The sequence below is a fragment of the Chiloscyllium plagiosum genome, unplaced genomic scaffold, assembly GCF_037043375.1.
Source record: "Chiloscyllium plagiosum isolate Xiang-an unplaced genomic scaffold, Cpla_swu_hap1 HiC_scaffold_32, whole genome shotgun sequence".
In the NCBI taxonomy this organism is placed as follows: domain Eukaryota; kingdom Metazoa; phylum Chordata; class Chondrichthyes; order Orectolobiformes; family Hemiscylliidae; genus Chiloscyllium; species Chiloscyllium plagiosum.
In genome coordinates, this window is record NW_028270170.1 from 34,683,148 (window position 1) to 34,703,801 (window position 20,654).

General features: G+C 38.2%; 1 protein-coding gene across 7 annotated transcripts in view; it reads left to right on the forward strand.

The window, feature by feature from the left end:
• gpatch8 (G patch domain containing 8) overlaps window positions 1-18,809 on the forward strand; it is a 202,215-nt gene extending 183,406 nt beyond the window's left edge. For 6 of the 7 annotated variants that reach the window (XM_043675229.2, XM_087977892.1, XM_087977894.1 and 3 more), the window contains 2 exons: window positions 10,628-10,758; window positions 12,008-18,809. In XM_043675229.2, coding sequence (XP_043531164.2) covers window positions 10,628-10,758; window positions 12,008-15,914 — 4,038 coding nt within the window. In that variant the 3' untranslated portion in view covers window positions 15,915-18,809. Of the gene's footprint in view, window positions 1-10,627; window positions 10,759-11,428; window positions 11,506-12,007 lie in introns of those variants that run through there. The other variant, XM_043675233.2, reaches the window with a different exon arrangement.
• The last annotated feature ends 1,845 nt before the right edge of the window (window positions 18,810-20,654 follow it).

The window sequence follows — 20,654 nt, forward strand, 5'->3', positions numbered from 1 at the left end:
AGGTACCTGAGGTAGGACTTCCCTTCAATTCAATCAGTGCTGACTTGAAGCTAATACCAGTGTCTTTGAAAGAAAGGTGGTGGTCCTGGAAAGAAAGGGGGGAGTCATAGAGATGTGCAACACAGAAACAGACCCTTCGGTCCATCTCATCCATGCTGACCAGATATCCTAAACTGATCTAGTCCTATTTGTCAGCACTTGGCCTATATCTAAACCCTGCCTATTCATATACCCATCCAGATGTGTTCTAAATGTTGTAATTATACCAGTCTCTACTACTACCTCTGGCAGCTCATTCCATTCTCTAACTACCTTCTGCAAAAAGTTGCCTCTTTTAGGTCCCTTTTAAATTTTTCCCCTCTCAACCACTCCAGGCAAAAACCCTTGTCTATTCATCCTATCCATGCCCCTCATGATTTTATAAATGTCTATAAGTCTCCCTATAGCTCAATCTTTCCAACCCTGGCAACATCCTTGTAAATATCCCTTTGCCTCCAGTTTTGTTTCCGCAAATCTCCAGCTGTGTCCCTAATGAGCTTCCTCCTTTCTATGGTCTCCTGTCATGGACGGATGTTATAGAGAGCTCTGTGGACCACTGCAGTGGCAGATACCCTTGCAGGAATGTATTGGGGCATTTGGTTCAGACACCAGAATTGCATCCTGAGAAGCCAGTGACTGTCACATGATTATCCTGCTCACATGTGGCATTGATTATTTTGACTCTGTACCTTCATGGGGTCCCCAGTAGAGGTGTGAGCAGCAGTCTTTTTCAGTGGATTTCCAATCACATAATTTGAGGCAGCCTATACTGCCAGAAGATAAGAGTCTTGGCAACTGCTGCGAAAACAAGAGAAAGTTCTTGTGGCCACAGACCAGCTGAACAGAGAGGTCCTTTTGTTAATTGATCTCAAATGCCAGTTGTTGGATTTCTATTTAGCCATGTTGGAACATGGGAACAAGAGTAGGCTGTTCATCTTGCCCTACCTGCTCCACAATTTGCATGATTATAGACCTCAGTGCCACTTTGCACATCCTTTAATGACATCATTCTCGAGAAAGGTATCAATTTCTGGTCAAATATCATCAGTACACAATTTCACATTTGGGTTCAATTGGGACCTCGAGAAATCCAGAGATAGCAATGGGATTCCCTGCCCACCGTGCTGCTAGGTCGTGACTGCCATTAAATGAGCATTTTGTTGAACTTTAGCAAAAGGGCATCAGTCAAAACCATGGGCCCAAATATATGATAGTCATGCCCCTACTGCTAAATAAAAACCGAAAGAATTGCAGATGCTGTAAATCGCAACAACAGAAATTGCTGGAAAAGCTCAACAGATCTGGCAGCATCTGTGAAGAGAAATCAGAGGTAACGTTTCGTGTCTGGTGACCCTTCCTCAGAACAGGACTGAGGTGCAGGTAATCATTTCATTAAAATGCTGGGACTTCAGTTCCTAACTGGCATGATTCAAATAACATGCCTCATACATTGGTATTAATGGAGATGAAAGCAGGGTCCCTCTCCCACACTGGTGATGTTCATGATGATCGAACCATTTTCACACTCTCCCCATCTCTGATCCTGTACTTAGGAGTTTCTGAAAATTGCACCCCAACTTTTTGAATAGCTATCAAATGATGCACTTTGCTACAAATTGTTTTTTTTTTTACCTTGTTATAGTCTTGGGAATGTTTGAGAATAGGTAATAAAATGTTATTAATATTTGATGGGATGTGAAACTCTGCTCATCACTTTGTGCTAATTTGTGGAAGTGCTAAGTGGAGTGTGCAGCCTGCGGCTGATGTCTCTCTCGATTGATAGAAGTGATTCACCCTGAAACCTTGAAGGTTAACATGACAACACTTTATCTAGTTCAAAGCACCAGTGTATTATTGCCAAAACACAATGATATCACAAAATGTCTTGTGCTCTGTACTAGAGAAAGCTGGAGGGAGATCTTCACACATTCTGTCATATAATGGAATAAGTGACCAGTTATTCCTGCTTATCAAAGTGGGAATAAAGATAGCCTTTAATCATATGCATTTTTATTTTTACCTTTTAATACTATGATCTTCAGTTGACTGTCCAACGTTGCACACTGAAGGAAAGTCAACTAAATCAGAAGTTACACATCTTAATAAGCAAACAATTTGATGTACCGTTATGTCCTACAGTAATCTTTGGTCTATTATTTATATATTTTGCTGTTTGAATGGTTTTGCAAAACAGAAATAAGCTACACCACTCAAAAAGATTTGGTTGAGGCTTTTCACCGGTAAACCTCGATTTCCATGATTATGCGATGTTGATGTGCAATGAAAAAGGAATAAATAGAGCATATGTAGTTCTCACACATACAAGAAAAATCCATTGTCTTAGGCTGTATCCTGATTTCTTTTCCACTGTGATGAGGTGGTGCCCTCCGTTTCTGAATATTAGTTTATGGAATGAGGGCAGCCCAATGCATGGCCCTAACCTCTCATCAATTTCAATACTGTTTACAAATCTTGCCATGCAACCCTCCAAGGTATCAGTGTCCATTCGATTCTAGCCTCTTCATACCTGATTTAATTGTTCCACCATTATTGCTGTGCCTTTAGCTGCTATGGTCACAAGATCTGGAATAAAGCAAAAGCAGCATGCTGCAGTTGCCAGAAATGTGAAATTAAAACATTGTGCTGGCGACACTCAGCAGGAGTGGCAGAATCTGTCAGCACGAAACACAATTAATGTTTCAAGTTCAATATGACCGTTCAGAACTGATGAGATGTAAAATAAAAAAAGAAATTACTGGAAAACCTCAGCAGGTCTGGCAGCATCTGTGGAGAGATATCAGAGTTAGTGCTTTGGGTCAAATCACCCTTCCTCAGAATCCCTATATATAGAAATGAGTTTTTATTTAGTACTATTGAGAAAGGGGGATAGGTCAGCTTGAACAAAAAAAAAAGTTAGAGGACAGGAGAGGCTAAATGACAGTGTGGTCATGGATCAGAGTCAAAGGGACTGGTAATAGTTATAATGAAGAAATAACACATTTGTCCAAATTAAGTACTAATGGCAAAATAAAAGGCAGCTTTGTCTGAAATCAAAACATGAAAACAAGAACGAATTAGCATATTGCAAAAAGAAAGTCAAAACGGAGAACAGAGTTCACAGATTGAAATAGTTGAACTTGATGTTGAGTACAGAAGGCTGCAAAATGCCCTAACTAGGCAGTAAGATGTTTTCCACCCTTGCATTGGGCTTCATTGGAATATTGTGGTATGCAGAGGACAAAAATGTGAGTATGACAGTAAAGCGGTGAATTGAAATGAGAAGAAACCAGAAAGTCAGGATCATGTTTATGAAGTGAGTGGAGGTATTCCACAAAACCGTTAGTTTTATCTCCCCAATTTATTGTAAACAGCAAATGCAGTCAATAAATTAAAACAGAATAAGTAATTTCCTGCTTTACCTGGAGGAAGTGTTTGGGGCTGTGGACAGTGAGAAGTTTAGAAGTATAAGGGCAAGTGCTATACTTAGTGTAATTGACGGGAAAGGGATAAGGTGTTGCAGGTCATAGAGGAATGGGTCTGGATGAAGGAGAAGGAGCAATAAGGGAGGGGACAGATGTATTTGGTTGGGACATCAACTGGGTATGGTAGAAATAGCAGGGAACAGTCCTTTGAATATGGTGGATGGGAGAGTAGAAAGTGAGAACTATGGAAAGCCAATCGTGGTTCTGTAGAAGAGGGGAAGGGATAAGGGTAGAAGTTTGAGGGATGGGCACAACATGGGCACAACATGTCAACCAAAAGTCAGTTTCTTTTTCCTCTTGAGCTGCTGTTGAGGGCTTTTGTTTCATGTCTTGATGTCTCCATTTTCATTCTCACTAACTCATTTATTAAGTGATGCAGTCACATAATAACAATGCCTTTTTTCTACTTGTGTTGGCACATGAGGTACTTTGATGCCAATAAAAGCGCAATTACAACAATTAATCAATATCCCGAATAAGCCTTTTATTAAAGTTAAAGCCACAACACAAGGAAAATATTAAATTCCTGGGCACCACAGTATTTAAATTGGCACAAGATAGCTAATGACATTTCTGCATATGCACAAAGTTTTAACTGGGTATTTAGTACTTCCTTACATCTCCAATCTCAATCTCAGATTTAAATTTAACAATTAGCATAGTGTTGATTATAACAGCATCTACTATATTTTTGCTCATATAGTAGCTCTTGAATTTCTGTAACCTTATGTTAGAATCCCCAGTTGTCTGTGGTAACTATTTGCCAGCAGGACTCAGCAGATTACTTACCTCTGTTCATTATTCCCTTTTACCTCAAAGTGACAGTCTTAAAAAAAATCATGTCCAAGTGTGAATTCCCGGCAATTGGAAAATGGATATAACTCTGTAATTCCTGAAGGTTTATTAACATGCCCACAAGGACAAAGACTTGAACACTGTTATAAACAGTTTTGAACTCCGAAAATATTTTGCTTTGAAGCATTTTTCGAGACTGGATTTGTGACCTCTACTGAGCCCAAGAGGTAGATGCTTCTGAAATCAGAAGTTTCGATTGACTTGTTGCAATTTAGCCAAAGGCCCCGGTTATGAAATTTAAACCACTCAATGTAGGATTCATCAGTCAAAAGGATATCACTTGGACTTGTCAGTGAGAACCTTCAACTCAGGCCAACTCAACAAAATAAGTGACATTTACTTGCTTGTACATTTCTCAGTGCAATGCCCTGAACATTCAGTATCAATCTGCCTGTTTGAAAATATACCCAACATTCAACAATTAACTGTCAATCAACATTAAAGATAACGATGCAGCTACCAACCATAGTCCACATGCTAATCAATCAACCCTATCTTGATGTGCAATAAAAGCACCGATTTTCCATTTGAATTGATATTCTTGTGAATTGAGCTGATCAGCGCAAGACAAAAGTCACAGCTAAATGTCCTTTTGCAGTGCTTAAGTTCTGCATTACCAAATGACAAAAAATTTTGAGAAGTTAACCCAATAAATTACCAATCAATGTGGTGCTGCAGGATGCATTGTTAAAGGAGTGTAAGGAGAGCAGCATCATCCATGATTTGGCTGAATAACGAATGCAGTCCCACCCCCCCACCCCCCCCCCCCACCTCTGTGCATATTTTATATATACACACACACACACAGATACTTACCTGAATGTAGGCACTGGAAGGGAGAATTCACCAAGGTTTACTTCAGTGTGCACAGGAAGGACTTCCTCAATAGAAAGCATATCTCTTGGACTCATCAGGGAAAACTTTCAATTCTGGATGGACCAGCAAAGGTTTCAATTTTAAGATGTTGCATCGAACTAAACAATGTGCAGTTAAGGATGGATTAAGCTGTTCTATTTTCTGTTCAGTCTGCAGTTCTTTGTACCCAGTTAATCATTCATGTGATGCAATTATCAGTGCTCGCATGTTACTTGCAAGGAAATTGTGTTGGCTGTTTGCTTATTTTCAGTATCCACATCCACTCAGTATTTAGCGTGGTGTTTTCAGCTGCTGCATTAAATGCAAGTACAGATGTTCCAAACAGCATAAGTGAGTCTCAATATATTTGTGCCCAATAGTTATACTCTGGGCATCTTCCCTCTTTATGTCTTGCGTCATTTAGTGCACCGGTTTTCATGAAGTTTTGTAATTTCCTAATTTGCTGTTTCTACCATGGTGCATCTTTCATAAACTGCATCATTCATTTTGTGAGATTTTCACATCTGTGTTATACTTAACTGAGTGAAGCAGCTTTTGCCTGCAGTGGCTCATAGGATCTCACTGTCAATGAAAGCTTGGTATATAATCTAACACTTAAGACATGCTACCATATGTTGTTGTTATTCTCAGTGTCGCTTGATGCTGTAAGCTGTTGCCACGCTTGCAAATTTTATTGTTCCTTCTTTGAATCAAAAAAGTGGGATGTAATAAGGTACCTAATATTATGGGGAAATTGAAATTCATTTCTCAGATCACTTACTTGGATTATAAAGTGGACCGTCAACACAGACACTTGATGCACATCCATCTTTGCTTATGTTAGCTTCCCAGCTGAAAGGTTTATTTACTCAGCATAGAATTTTGGGGGGGGGCTGGTGGTGAGTGTAAAACTTTTAAAATAATTAAAATTTGAGATTTATAAGCTTTGCCTCAGAAATTCTAGACTTGGATGAAACATCTCATTAAACTGAATTTATCTGTGTGTTTAGTGAAACCTGGACTTTGGAATTAGTAGTGAGAGCCATTGATTCCAAAGAAAGCTGCCCACAAAGATCTAGTCAGATTTGTACACTAATTTCCCTTATTACAATGTCACTTTCATTTAGTCCCAATAACATGACCACGAACAGTGAAGTCAAGAGATCAAATAGGATGAACAGCCAGACATCAGGTTTGAAAGTTTTTGCAGACATCAAATCAGGAAGCAAGAAACACTGGTTGTCATTCTTTTTTTAATTAACTTAGAGACGTTAAAGATTGTGACATAAAAAGCATTGAGCTAGAAACGGGAATGTCAAACATTTAAAAATCTTAAAATAAAACCTTTTATTAACTTTAAGAAAAAGGTAGTTTTATCATGGAATAAAGGGGAATAATAAATGAATCTTCTAAACTTAGTTTTTCAAGGCCAGAGAAGTTGTCCAGGAGTGATAATGATTTAATACACTGTTAGAAATCTGTTTAATCTCTTTCAGTGAGGCTTGACATTTTCACTGTTTTTTGGAAGAGGAATGCTACACAAAAAGTTGAATGTTCGCTTCAAATCCCTGATTTTGTGCTGATTGCATCTGCATCCTGTACATGAGTATCCCTGAGGGTGTTTAGTTACAATAGAACATGCGGAAGTTGCTGTTGGTTTTGAAGTATGATATTAAGTTCAGCGTGGTATATAAAATACCCAGCAGACTTACAGTTGTTGCAGAAGAATTTGCCCAATGATGTACATTTTAATGCAAGTTTACTACATTTTACTGCAAGTAGTTGTCTCTAAGACCCATAATCAGCGCTAACCCATCTTTTCTTGTGTAATCTGGTAAAAGTGAATAATGGCATATGAAAGACACAGTAAATTTTCTTTGAACTGAAGGGATGTGAATTTTTCAGCACAATCATTTCAGTGTCACACAGCTAACCTTGGTGACTAGCAAGCATATGCATTGCAAAACGCCTATTTTTATTAAAATGTAGCAATTGTTTGAAGCCTTCAAATAAGTACCTAACCTAAACTTCCTGTTTCTAGTTTGTGCCAATCAGTGATTATTCAATGATAAAAACATATTTTAAGAGATTTTTGATAAATTTGTGCCACTTTTGATATGTTGTTTTCTCTCTGTTCCATATTGGGTAAAAGATAAAATTCTAGCTAGTGATGATCCAGGTCAGTTGTAAAAAAAACAAATAAACTTTGTGTTTTCCTATGCAATAACTGCTAAACACAGTCCTGGAATCATTATAAGCTAATTTTAAAATGTATGGGATTAATAGGTTTCACCATTTTACTTTGCAGTTCAAAAGATATTGAAAGTAATTAAATTATCATCATAATTGTATTAAATAATTGCGGTAAACTTAAGTTCTAGCCATGTTTAAATAGTTCATTGTACTATTTGAATTCCAAACTTTGTAATTGATTGTCTATGCAAGAGCAAAGTTCATTTCAGATGAACATTGCAAGTAGTTGTATACACAGAAAACACTGGAAATCCTCATATTTCCAGCAGCATCTGAGAAGAAGTAAACTGAGTTAACATTTTGGGTTGATTGCATTTCATCAATGGCCTAGTGGTATTATTGTGAGACTGTTGTAGATTATTTAGACTAACCCAGGGGACCTGGGTTAGAATCCCACCACAGCAGAATTTTAATTCACTAAACATCTGGAACTAGGAGCCTTATGTTGACCATGAAACCATTGTCAGTTATTGAAAGAACCCACCTGGTACACTACTGTCTTAAGGGATGGGCAATAAAAGTTGGCCTAGCCAGCGATGAGTGAATTTAAAAACCTTCCTATACCTAAAATTTCACTTTCAGAAAGAAACTATTTTAAAACAAACACAACAGCTGCTACCTCCATATAGGATATTGTTTGATTCTTTGTTTAATAAAACCGTTGTCAGCAATTTTTGATGTTATGCTCCAGTTCATCTTAGCTATCTACTAATCCAGTTCAGTTAAAAATTTGATCTGTAAAGATTTCTTCTTCATGGATTGCAAGTGATGCCTGCTAATATATAGATCTTGTTTTTATCATCAACTTTCTTTAGAGGAAATAGAAAAATGCACAAACTGAGATGAATAGTGGGTGGAAGCTCCTGTAGCTGAATACCAGGAGGAAATAAATCTGAAACAAAATTAATTAGAGCACGAATTAATTACAGTTAAGGCAGATTCCATGGTCACTCAACTCTATGTAATTGCCAGTACCACTACTGCATTCCAGTAAAAGTAAAAATTTGTTCCTTTATTCCTTCCAGGGTTCTTTTCTGTCCATCTTTCCATGAATTCCTCTTTCTCATGTTGATGGGTGCAGCTAAAATCCAATTTTCTCACTGACATATCACTATTCAAAATAGTTTGCTTTTATTGTCAAACTCAACTGATTTAAATTATGACATTTAATAAGTATTGCGGAAAGGATCCCATGTTTTGCAGCTAATAAATGCATAAAGATCAAGAGTATGGTCCTTTAATTTTAAAGAGAACTGTGGGAATGAAGATTTACATGAGCTATCTTTAACAGATTGTGATGTGTGACCACTTTGATTCTACTAACAAATATAGAACAAGTTTACAGTCCGTAAATAATTGTAATAACTCGCTTGTGACTCAGTAATTGCCTCAAAGTGTTAATTCAAGAAAGCCTAACGTGTAAAAGGAATTCCTCCCCTCTGACTTTTTGCTTTTTGTTTGTCCCTTTAGCAATGTTCAGACTTGCTGGAGGACCCTACTATTCTTTTCACGGTTAACCTTTTAATGTTTAATTTGCACCTCTATGGTACAAGGGAGTTTTTGTTTATTTTATGGTTGTAGTTATAATCATTGCTTTAAAAAAAACTTCAATGTCAAATATGTCTATAGCCCAAAGTATCTGCTGTTTATTTCAGAAATCAAGCCCATGTTACTGTTTACTATGTTTTGCAAGGTAAGTTTTAAAGAAAATGGTCTTTAGTGCAGTCCTTCACTCAATATAAATCAAGATGCAACAGGGTTAACAAAATTGGAAATTGCTTTTCATATATTACCTTGATTTCTATTTGGTTAAATTGCATTAAATTATATGACCCACTATATCCACTCAGACATAAGTTGGTTCATCCACATTTTCAAATTTCCACCCTCAATCCACAGTTCTTGTATCTACCCACAAATATTTCCCTTTCCCTTTTAATGCCTGAAAATATGTATGAATTGGAGATTCCGGTGTTGGACTTGGGTGTCCAAAGTTAAAACTCTCACAACACCAGGTTATAGTCCAACAGATTTAATTGGAAGCACACTAGCTTTCGGAGCACCACTCCTTCATCAGGTGATAGTGGAGGGCTCAATCCTAACACACAGAATTTATAGCAAAAATTTACAGTGTGATCTAACTGAAATTATACATTGAAAAATTGATTGTTAAGTCTTTCATCTGTTAGAATACCATGATAGTTTCACTTCTTTCATGTGTAAATCACAAAACCTTTTTTTAAAAGTTGCATTCTCAGGTTAGCTGTTAACAATGGGTGATAGCTAGACAACCTTCAACATATTGTCTAACTATCACCCATTGTTAACAGCTAACCTGAGAATGCAACTTTTAAAAAACGGTTTTGTGATTTATACATGAAAGAAATGAAACTATCATGGTATTCAAACAGATGAAAAACTTAATCAATTTTTCAATGTATAATTTCAGTTACATCACACTATAAATTTTTGCTATAAATTCTTTGTGTTAGGATTGAGCCCTCCACTATCACCTGATGAAGGAGCGACGCTCCGAAAGCTAGTGTGCTTCCAATTAAACCTGCTGGACTATAACCTCGTGTTGTGATTTTTAACTTTGAAAATATGTAATCACTTTTGTTTTGATTAATTAAGCCAATCCATTGCTATTTATTGTTCGTCAAACAATATAAATTTAAGTACCCTCTGTCGCTTCAAGGTCTTCAACCTTGGCTCCTGCTGCTGATGTTTAATATTTTCACTCTTATCCATCTTGATTGGTGATTTCTAATTTTAGGTCTGCAGAGGGTGTTTGGATCATTATTGGAATTAGCAGAGTGGATTGCTATTTAAATCTGTGCTAAAGGAACAGATTGTTGCTGTTCAAGATTGTTTTGGGGGTAAACCAGTATTGAAATGGTGTAAAAGATGACTTCTTCACTCTTAATTTTTATCCCCAAAAGAGAAATAAATAACACAATCCTGCATATGAATAAATGCTCTACCTAAAACTGTGTCACTGAGGAGTTGTTTGATTGAGTCGATAATGATGCCATTCTTCATTGTACAGAAAAAAATGCATCCCCAAGAAAAAATATTTTTCAGGAGGATAGCTTTCCATTTTGGAGATTGTAATTGAATTTTTTAAACTTTTGATACTATAGAGATTGAAAGACTTAAAGCAAAGAGAATTTGCTCGCAATGTTTCCTCAAGATCTCGAAAAGATGAGAAAAAGCAGGAGAAGGCACTTCGACGGCTTCATGAACTTGCAGAGCAGCGTAAACAACAGGAATGGTATGTACTGTACTGCACTGAGCAACTTCTACCTCATTTGAATTAGAAGCTATGTTCAGTGTTCACATCCTTTTGAAGTTGAAAGTGTATGTACTGATCAGGGTTTCATACTGACCTCTGTGAAAGCAGGTTCTTTTATATTACAGTGTAAGGTAAAGAGTTTGGTTTCTTAAAAGTCAGTGAGTTATTTTGCCATATTCTCTGACACTGATTACATCATTTCAGACTTGAAAGACCTGGGTCTATGGGCAGTTTTCAGGCATTTACTTCTGGGTTGGCGTTTTCCATTCACTTTTGTAAATGGCTGACCGAAAATGTATTTTCTGCAATATTTTACATTCCCAAGTGGAAGGCAGCTCGACACAGCTGTGATGAAATACAAGAAGCCTCTGTTTCTTACAACTTAGTGCAGCTACCTGAGCTTTTTTCACATTAATTTTGACATTATTAGGTTTGTTGCCTCTTTATAATTGAGAAATTGTAGATCAGGGTGGAAATAGGAAATTTGAGTGGCACATTTTTCTTCGCAAACAAATCCAAGTTTTTTTGTTGCAGCATTAAATTTATTGGGTTACTCTTTTATTCCATTCTAATTCAGTTTGAGAAATTCAACACAATGTCGGGAAGTGCCTTTTGAGTGTTATTTTTTCCTTTGTTTTGAAATATGCAGGACGTTCTTCTTCAGTGCAGTACAAGTCTTGTGCTTCTGCCAAGATGTTTTGACCCATTATGACAGATCTTCATCTGGTGTTGTAGCTTCTTTTTAAACTGTTTGACCTTTGCATTTCGCTTGAATTTTGTTTATTGATCCTAATTGTTGAGAATTGCTGGCCATGCTTTTCTTTAGGTGGCAATGCCTCACAACTGTGCCTCAAGTGAACTGTCGCTACCATTTTTAAAAAAAAAACAGAAACTGGAAGTGCACAGCAGGTCCATCAGTAACTGAATGTGTTTTCAGTTGTAGACTTCTTTGCCAGTATAATCCTAATGAGGGGTCTATATGTGAAACATCAACCAATCTCTTCAATGCTGATGTTCTTGTTGTGTAATTCCAGACATTTCTGTTTCTATTTCAAATTTCTAGCATTTGCCATTTTTCCTGTTACCTCTTGCTATTTGTGCTTCTCATTGGCTTTAGCACTTGATGCCTGTGATTTTTAATTGTCTAAAATGAATTGCTTGTTTTCTTGTAGTTAAAATATCAGTCAGTGCCTGCAGTATTAGTTCATTTGTTTTCTTTCTTGTGCAGTGCCCCAGGTAGTGGCCCAATGTTCAGAGCTACGACTGTGGCAGTTGATGAAGATGCTAATGACAGGAATGTTCTCGGTGCAAGTGATAACAGTGGAAGGAAGACAAGTGGATCCGCATCACCATCTGTTAACAGGAATGTATCTGACAGCGTCTCAGGAGATAGCAAAGGAGAAACTGACAACACAGGTCATTGCATTAGTGGAAGCTCTGCTGGTTCAGGTCAGAGCAGCCAGCCAGTACAATCTTTTAGCATCAGTCAGCTTAAGAACAACTCTGGCGTGCCCATGCCCTTACAGAAACTAGGAGTATCATTTTCTTTTGCAAAAAAGGTCCCTGTCAGGCTTGACGTTTCAGCTTCAGTGTTCAGCGATGTTGCAGAGGAGCCAAATGAATCTGAAACAGCAAATCCTGATGATAAAGTGTCCTCTGGTCAAGGATCACCAAAGTCAATAGAGGTTGAAGCTATAGCAAACTCTGATAAGGCCGAAGGGGCAAGTCAGTCAGAAAGTGATAATGACTCCATAAATAGTACCTTGTCAAAGTTGAAAAAGATGATGAAAAAAGAGGATGAAACAAATCAGTCAGAACCCCAATATTATCATTACATTCCTCCTGCACATTGTAAAGTGAAACCTAATTTTCCATTTCTTTTGTTTATGAAAGCTACAGAAGAGTCAAATAAGTGTGGCAATAAGAATATAGAGCCTCCAAAAGATAATCCAGATATACAAAATAATTTGAAGCCTCAGGAAAACAAAGAAAATGAGACAGCTGCTATACAGCAGGACAAAGACACTGCCAAACCAGCAACAAGCGCAGAGCCTGATAAAGACACAAAATCCCTTGAAACCATGAGCACGGAGAATTGTGAGGACACACTAGCAAAGTCTAGTGTTTGTGAAGAAGGAAACCAAGATAGTTCAGCAAATAAGGAAGTCATCAATGGACCTAAACAGCCAACAGGGCCCTTTTTCCCAGTTCTAAGCAAAGATGAAAGTACCACACTTCAATGGCCCTCAGAATTGCTGATGATTACAAAGAGTGAACCATGCATCTCTTATAGTTGCAATCCCCTCTACTTTGAGTTTAAACTGGCCCGGAACAGGGATGCTAAAGGAAAAAACAAAGAAAAAGACCGCGAGAGTTCACTTGGACAGAGTCTTGATCAAGATTCACAGGACAAGTGTAGTATAAACACCAGTAAAGCTACATTGAAAGCAACAGTAAGTGAGAGTGATACTAAACCACAAGAGCAACCTTCCCTGAGTGCAAAAAAATCTGAAATCCAAGCTGACGATGGTGACAGGAACACTAGTAATAAAGGCAAGAGCATGAAATTACACAAGCATAAAAAGAAAAAGAAGCACAAAAAATCTAACAAACATTTAAAAGAGAAAAGTCATGAGAAAAAGGATAAGCAAAAAGATGGCGAAGCACGTGATGGAAGTTCAAAAAAAAGGAAAAAACGTAAACGCAAGAGTAAAAACACAAATGAGAAAAGCAAAGACACTGCTACAGGACTTCCCGTGCAGATGGCTACAATAAAGTTTAGTGAGGAGAGTAGTCACATTCAGAAGAAAAGGCGCAGGTCACAAGATGATTCGGAACATGCCCCTGCTGTTGTTGAAGGTAGTAGCAGAAGTAGTAGCAGTAGTAGTAGAAAGGAAGATTGTTCTCAGGAACCCAGTAGCAAAAAGCAGAAAACAGGTGCATGTAGTGAATTAAGGAAGAGGACATCTGGTCAGAAAGAGAGCCGAGCTAGGCATAGGAGCAGAGAGAGCAGCAGAGATGAAGAATCTGATAGTTATGATGAATCTCACAGAAAACGTTCAAGGCAAAAGTCGTCGTCCCAGTACAGTGACGACTATGATTCAAGAAGTGACAGAAGTTACTCCAGTAGATCAAGGAGACGTCGCTCATCATCCCATCGATCATCACGTAGATCATACTCATCTGGATCTGATGTTTCCTCAGACTGTAGCAGATATAATCGTCGAAGGAGCTATTCTGATTCTTACAGTGACTACAGCTATAGGTCACAACATCGTTCTAAACGATCACATGATTCAGATTATGACTATAGAAGATCAAGACACAAAGGGAAAAAGCACAAATATTCTTCATCAGATGATGACTACAGACAAAGTAGAAGTGGATCCAGAAGTAGCAGCAGGGGACGGACCCGAACTCGAACGAGGACCAGGACCATCAGTAGAAGCCGAAGTAGAACTCGCAGCAGTAGCCACAGTAGGAGCCGAAGTAAGCGACGTAGTCAAAGTGCAACACAGCGAAGCTGGAAAAGAAGTCGGAGCTATAGCCGCAAACGTAGTGGTAGCACTAGGCACCATAGCTCAAGAAGGTCAGCTTCAAGAGACAAAGGATCACACAGCCATGATAGCTCCAGTGATAGACGGTCTAGTCGAAGAAACTCCAGTAGATCATTTTCAAGAGATCGAGTCTATCGGTCAAAATCTCCATGTTACAGCCGAAGCAAAGCATCAGGGAAGAAAGATGACCTATTCAAAAAGGAAGAAAACAAAGAGGATAGCATGAGACCCGGCAGTACTTTACCTAGAAATCCTAGTAGTACCATCTCCAACACAGGAAAAGTGGATTTGGAAGATGAACCAACGCAAGAGGAAAGGAATTCCTTAACGGCTAAACAGCTGTTGGAAAAAATTCAGTCTAAAAAGGTTGAAAAGAAATCTGAAACAAATAGTGAAGCCATATTAGCTCCTAATAAAGTAGGAATTAAACTAAAAGATCCCCCTCAGGGTTACTTTGGGCCTAAACTTCCCCCAGCTTTGGGAAATAAAGCACTGCTTCCTTTAATAGGAAAACTACCTACAATCAAAAAGCCTGCAACAAAGAAAGTGGAGGATTTTTGTTTGGAGAAAGGGGACAAGGAAGAGGAGCAGTTTCTAGCCGAGCCTAAAGATATGATGAAGGAGGAAATGAGTCAGCAAATAAGTTGGCCTGCACATGAAGATATTTCAATCGGAGAAGAAAAATCCGAAAACGAAGAAGTGTCAGCTGCAGGTGAGAAAATCCAACCAATTTCGTGTCAAACCCAATTTGTTCACAAAGGATTTAAGTTGGAATCTCAAACCATCTCAGATACCTATATTTCTGATGTGACCACGCAAGTTGAAATCATCAAAGAACCTTCTGAATTAGGACCACCAGATGCTGGTGAAACTGTTATGATGCGTTTTGCACCAGATCCAGAGCCATTCTCCAATTATATTCCACAGGCGGAAGTGCAGGAAATTGATGAGGAATCCCAAGAGGACGCAGATTCATCAGTGGCCCCACTTGATAGACAACCAATAACGTTCACACCTGAAGAAATGGAGAAGTACAGTAAACTACAACAGGCAGCTCAACAGCACATCCAACAACAGCTTCTAGCGAAACAAGTGAAGACTTTTCCTACCTCAACTGCTTTAGCTCCAGCTCCTGCTCTCCAACAATTTCATATTCAGCAGCCAGCAGCAGCTGCAACAGCAACATCCATCACCACTGTTCACCATGCTATATTACAGCATCAAGCTGCAGCAGCTGCTGCCATGGGAATTCATCCACACGCACACCCACAGACACTCACTCAAATCCATCACATACCCCAGCCTCACCTGACCCCCATTTCACTGTCACACATCACACCATCTATTTACCCAACTCATCCTGCCACTTTTCTGACTAGCCATCCAATACATATTATACCAGCCTCTGCTCTCCATGCCGGCCCCCTCGCTCTCCACCCAGTTCCCCATGCTCTCTATCCTGCTCTCTTTGCTCCTCGCCCAGCAGGTGCAGGTGCTTCTGCTCTTCATCTTCATCCTTTACTCCATCCTATCTTTTCAGGACAGGAGCTCCAACATCCCCCCAGCCATGGCACTTGAAGCAAGCTACAGTGAGTGAAAAGATTAAGCATTCTGATTTCATTTCACAAAATAAGTATACCAGCAGTTAGTTTGGTATGAAAATGCTACATAGTTGCATTACAGACTGATCCTTTTTTCAACAGCCAAAGAGTTCAGGCTCAGGCCCAAGAGTATATTGCAGAGTTTGTATACTTGTAATATCAGGGATTCCTGTATTCTTTTATTTAACTAAAAAAAGGTAAGAACCGATTATGTGGATGTCCCAAAACTCTTAAGCGCATTGCTAATCAAGAGAGAAGGTTAAGCATCTTAATTATGACAGAATGCACCATAATTATATTCAGTGGATTGGCCTCCTCTTGCCCCATTTCTAATTTCCATCTTAGTGCAAAAAGAAATGCATATCCATCTTGATCTGCTTCCATTTTATAGAATCCTTGTAATATGTACATTGATAGGTCGTTTTGGGGTGTTTCTGTTGAGTGGTGAAAGGATTCTGATGGATATTGAAACTGAGTACTACTTTAACCTCTGATGGCTGAAAAACATAACCATGAAAAGTGAAACATGGTTTAAATTCTGATAATTCATATAGTAAATGATTGGCATCTGTGGCAGTCATATCTCACTGTGGTTCGCCGAAAGATTACTGGGAAAAGTAAAGCCAAGAACGAGAGTCTGTGTGTAATTGCCCTTATAGGCTCTGCATAGTCGCTTCACCGGTTTGATTGTGATTGAGAGAATGCAGGTTTTAGGGCTTTGATGTATTAAAGAAAGAATGGAGCAACCTTCTTGTGACATCTCAAAAAATTGCATTTGTTTTAGATAAGCTAGCTTTGGTATACCAATGGAGATCGGGGAGATGTGTAAAATCTTTATGAGAAAAGGTCTATTCCCATTGCTGTTGTAAAACTCGACAGTCTTTGTATAAGTTGTAGCTTATAATTTAAAAATGTGGAAAGAATTGCACTGAACTCTGTACAGGTGATGCTGCTTTTGTAGGTTCATCCAAAACAATGACATACATGCAGAGTACTGCAATAATATTTTTTAAAGATAAATTCATTTCGTTTCGTGGTACTGTTCTAACATACTGCTTTGTGTAAATATGTTTGTAGGTTAAGCAATCCTTGTAAAGGTAAATGTCCTATGTTTCTGTTTATGGCAGAAGCTAAGCATGTATATTTTACCAAAACCCATGTATTTTTTGAAGTTTTTATGTACTGTAAATGTAAAATTTCTTGAAGTTCAGTTTATTTTGAGTTTTTGCCTATACAAAGTATTCAGTAAAAAAAAAGAGCAACTCTGCAAAAAGTGGTGTTTGGGGAGAGTCTGTTGAATCTATAAGCTAATGGATACAGACACAGAATGGACTGAAAGCTCAATTAAATTATAACTGATTAGGTTAGATTAACCGGTAACTACTGTGTTCATTTTTGTTGAAGCATAAGTTCATTTGTTTTTAGATAACTCATGCCATGGAAAGCATTTGACATGGTAATAAAATCACTTCTCATTTACATTAAGTTCTAATCCCAGACCAATCAGACATCTGTTCTGATGACCCACTTTAGTTTGTCATGGTTGAGTATGTTGAACTAAGTGAGTTACCTTCGGTAGCCCACTTTCGCTCGTGGTACTTCACTGCAGTTCATGTGCTTTACTGTTAGGAAAGCCTTGCCTGCAATTTCAGCCCTAAAATAATGTCATGAATGCCTGGATATCTGGAAAGGCTCTACTGTTTCAGAGTTTATTACACTGGTAACTGCACATTGGAGCTATATTTACTTAATTAAATCAAACTGAATTTTTCATCATTATGATCCAGGTTAATTTACTTCATATCCATTTTATAGCACGTATCTAGTAGGGACTTAAGTATGTTTGCATTTCAAATTATGTTGTTACGCTTGTGCTTGACACAGTAATTTGAAATGCTTGTGCTGTCTTGCAATATGCATGGCAAAATAAATTGAATTTGTTTTAAATTCATGTTTCAAATTCAGATATAGTAGATATTAGAAATGGCTTGCATTTGGATTGGGATAACTATTTACCAGGTGATTTCAGTATTTTGAATTTTCATCCAGTAAAACCACACTCACTACACGATTCTTCAAAATTGATTTAGAAAAAGCTGTGCTTGAAGCAATCATTTGGCATAGATGGTGGGGGAGGGGGTTTGGTGGTGCGTGGGTTGGGTTGGGCGAGTGGGGAGAGAGTTGGAGACGCTGGTGTATATGAAGATGCAAAGAGACTATTATAGCAATATCTCAAGAAGTTTGCTTGTTATTACCAGTCAGATAATGTTTTGGAGAATGTAAGCCAGTGCTGGCAAATACACTAAAACTCGTAACTCTCTGAAATAGGCTGTCGTACAGGTCTGTAAGAATAAAATACCATGCCCTTTTGTGAAAATCTGCTGTCAATCATCAGTTGTGTGCAATTGATTACTTGTATTTCTCATTGTTTATAGTTAGAGACAAAATAGTTTTTCTTGAGTCTGAGTTCTAATTCTGTAATTATTCTTTGAGCACAGGTGAAGATTAAAAAAAAAGTCAAATAGCACTGTTGAGCAGATCATGCCACAGTATCAGTACACTCTTAATCATGATATTAGGGTGTGTTTAATAGTTATGTTTCTTTAGATGACACATATTTTCCCATACAGTCAGTTCTGCTGATCTTGAGCTTTTTGATTCAGTTCTTTCTCCTAAACACCCCAACACCTTACAAAGCAGCTTCTTCCATCTGTTTTTAAAATGTTATGGAACAAAAAACTAGAAAGAAATGTAACTAGCTTATTGCATAAACTGCATATTTTATTTAACTTTCTGTCACAAGAACATGCAGAATATTACTGTACAATAGGAGAAAACCTTTATAACAATAAAGTATGAAGAATTTGTGAAATCTGTCTTCATTTATTTGACACTGAATGTTTTGCAGCTACTGCCTTTGCATTTCTGTGCAAATTTACAACTGGCAATAATGGGCTTAGTCTGACCCAGTCACTACCAGAATTATAACTAGTGTCTCCCAGTGATAAATTAAACATCAGCTGGACAGGTAAAGGGGAAAACTTTCCAACAGTGGACTGGCAGTTTTACAGAGTGCCAAGAAAAGTTTAATTAGTTCAAATCATTGCGCTGCAATATAAAGTCAGTTTAATCTGTAATAACTGAGTTTTATATATGGTCATTTTCCTTGCATTGATGTTACACTTTGTTGACCTTTTAAAATAGTCAGTAGTAGTTTGCATGGCATTACTCCAGGAAAGCCAGAACAAAAATGCATTTCCCTAATTTGGAGTAGCACGGTGGCTCAGTAGTTAGCACTGCCGCCTCACAGCACCAGGGACCTGGGTGCAATTCCAGCTTTGGGCGATTGTCTGTGTGGAGTTTGCACATTCTCCCTGTGTCTGTGTGAGTTTCCTCTGAGTGCTCCAGTTTCTTCCCACAGTCCAAAGATGCGCTGGCTAGGTAAATTGGCTGTGCTAAATTTCCCATCGTGTTCAGGGTTGTGTAGGTTAGGTGCATGAGTCAGGGGTAAATATAAGGGAATGGGTCAAGGTGGGATACTCTTCGGAGGGTCAGTGTGGACTTGTTGGGCCAAAGGGCCTGTTTCCGCACAGTAGGGATTCTAATTCCTCTAAAATTCTAATTCATGAAGGCATGAATTTGAGGATATACTTTAAATGGTAGAAGTGTACAGCCAAGTATGGTGAATATCTAAATAAGCGGTACATGACTTGGCAAATTTAATTAATTTGCTCTATGTTGAGTTTGCTGCCTCTGTGCTGCAATAGTGGAAAATGTACAGAATATCACCTTATTCTAGTTGTCCAGATTTGTAATTTCTACAGGCACTTAGAGTCTGTTAAGTGGGTAGGTATTAAATGGGATAAACTCAGAAATTACTGGAGACTGATGCTCAGTAATAAGTGTGTCCTATCTGCAAGATGCATTGCAGAAATTTGCCAAAAGATCCTCAGACAGCACCTTCAAAACCCGTGACCATTTCCATCCAGACAGACTAGGGCAGCAAATACATGGGAACATCACCCCGTGTTCCACAAGTGTTCCTCAAGCTACTCATTACACTGACTGGAACTATATCGTCATTTCTTCACTGTCACTTGGTCAAAAGTCTGAAATTTTGCATTATGAGTCAAACTCCATCATGTAGACTGCAGCAGTTCAAGATGGCAGCTCCCCACTACCTTCTCAAGTAAAGCTGTGGACAGGCAATAAATACTGGCCAGCCAGTAACACCCACATCCCGTGTATGAATGAATAAAGAATCTCGGTAAGGCTAGCAGCACCTTTGGCGAGAGAAATAGAGTTAATGTTTCAAGTCCAATTTGATTTTTCATCAGATGACTGCTCTGCACCAAAGAAAATCTTCATTCCAAAGCACAGCTTCCTTTTTTTTTTGTTGAAAGCGGTTTTAACTTCATATGCGATGTATTTTCCTCTTTAAAACCTGAAACCTGTTTTGCAATAGACATCAGCCGTCTATGTTTTGAAGATACTAAAACACTGCATTTTTAAGATTTCATCAGTTCGATTTTGAATGTTGTAACTCCCATTATATTTTCAGTATGGATTAGGAATGATTACCCTATTCCTCTGGCAACGTTCCGGAAATCCAGGAAGCATCCTCACCTATCCAGTTACAATATCTGCATCTTCAGTGTTTCCAATATCCTTTGATTCAGTACTTTATCTGATTTTCTCCTGCTAACTCTCAAAAGAA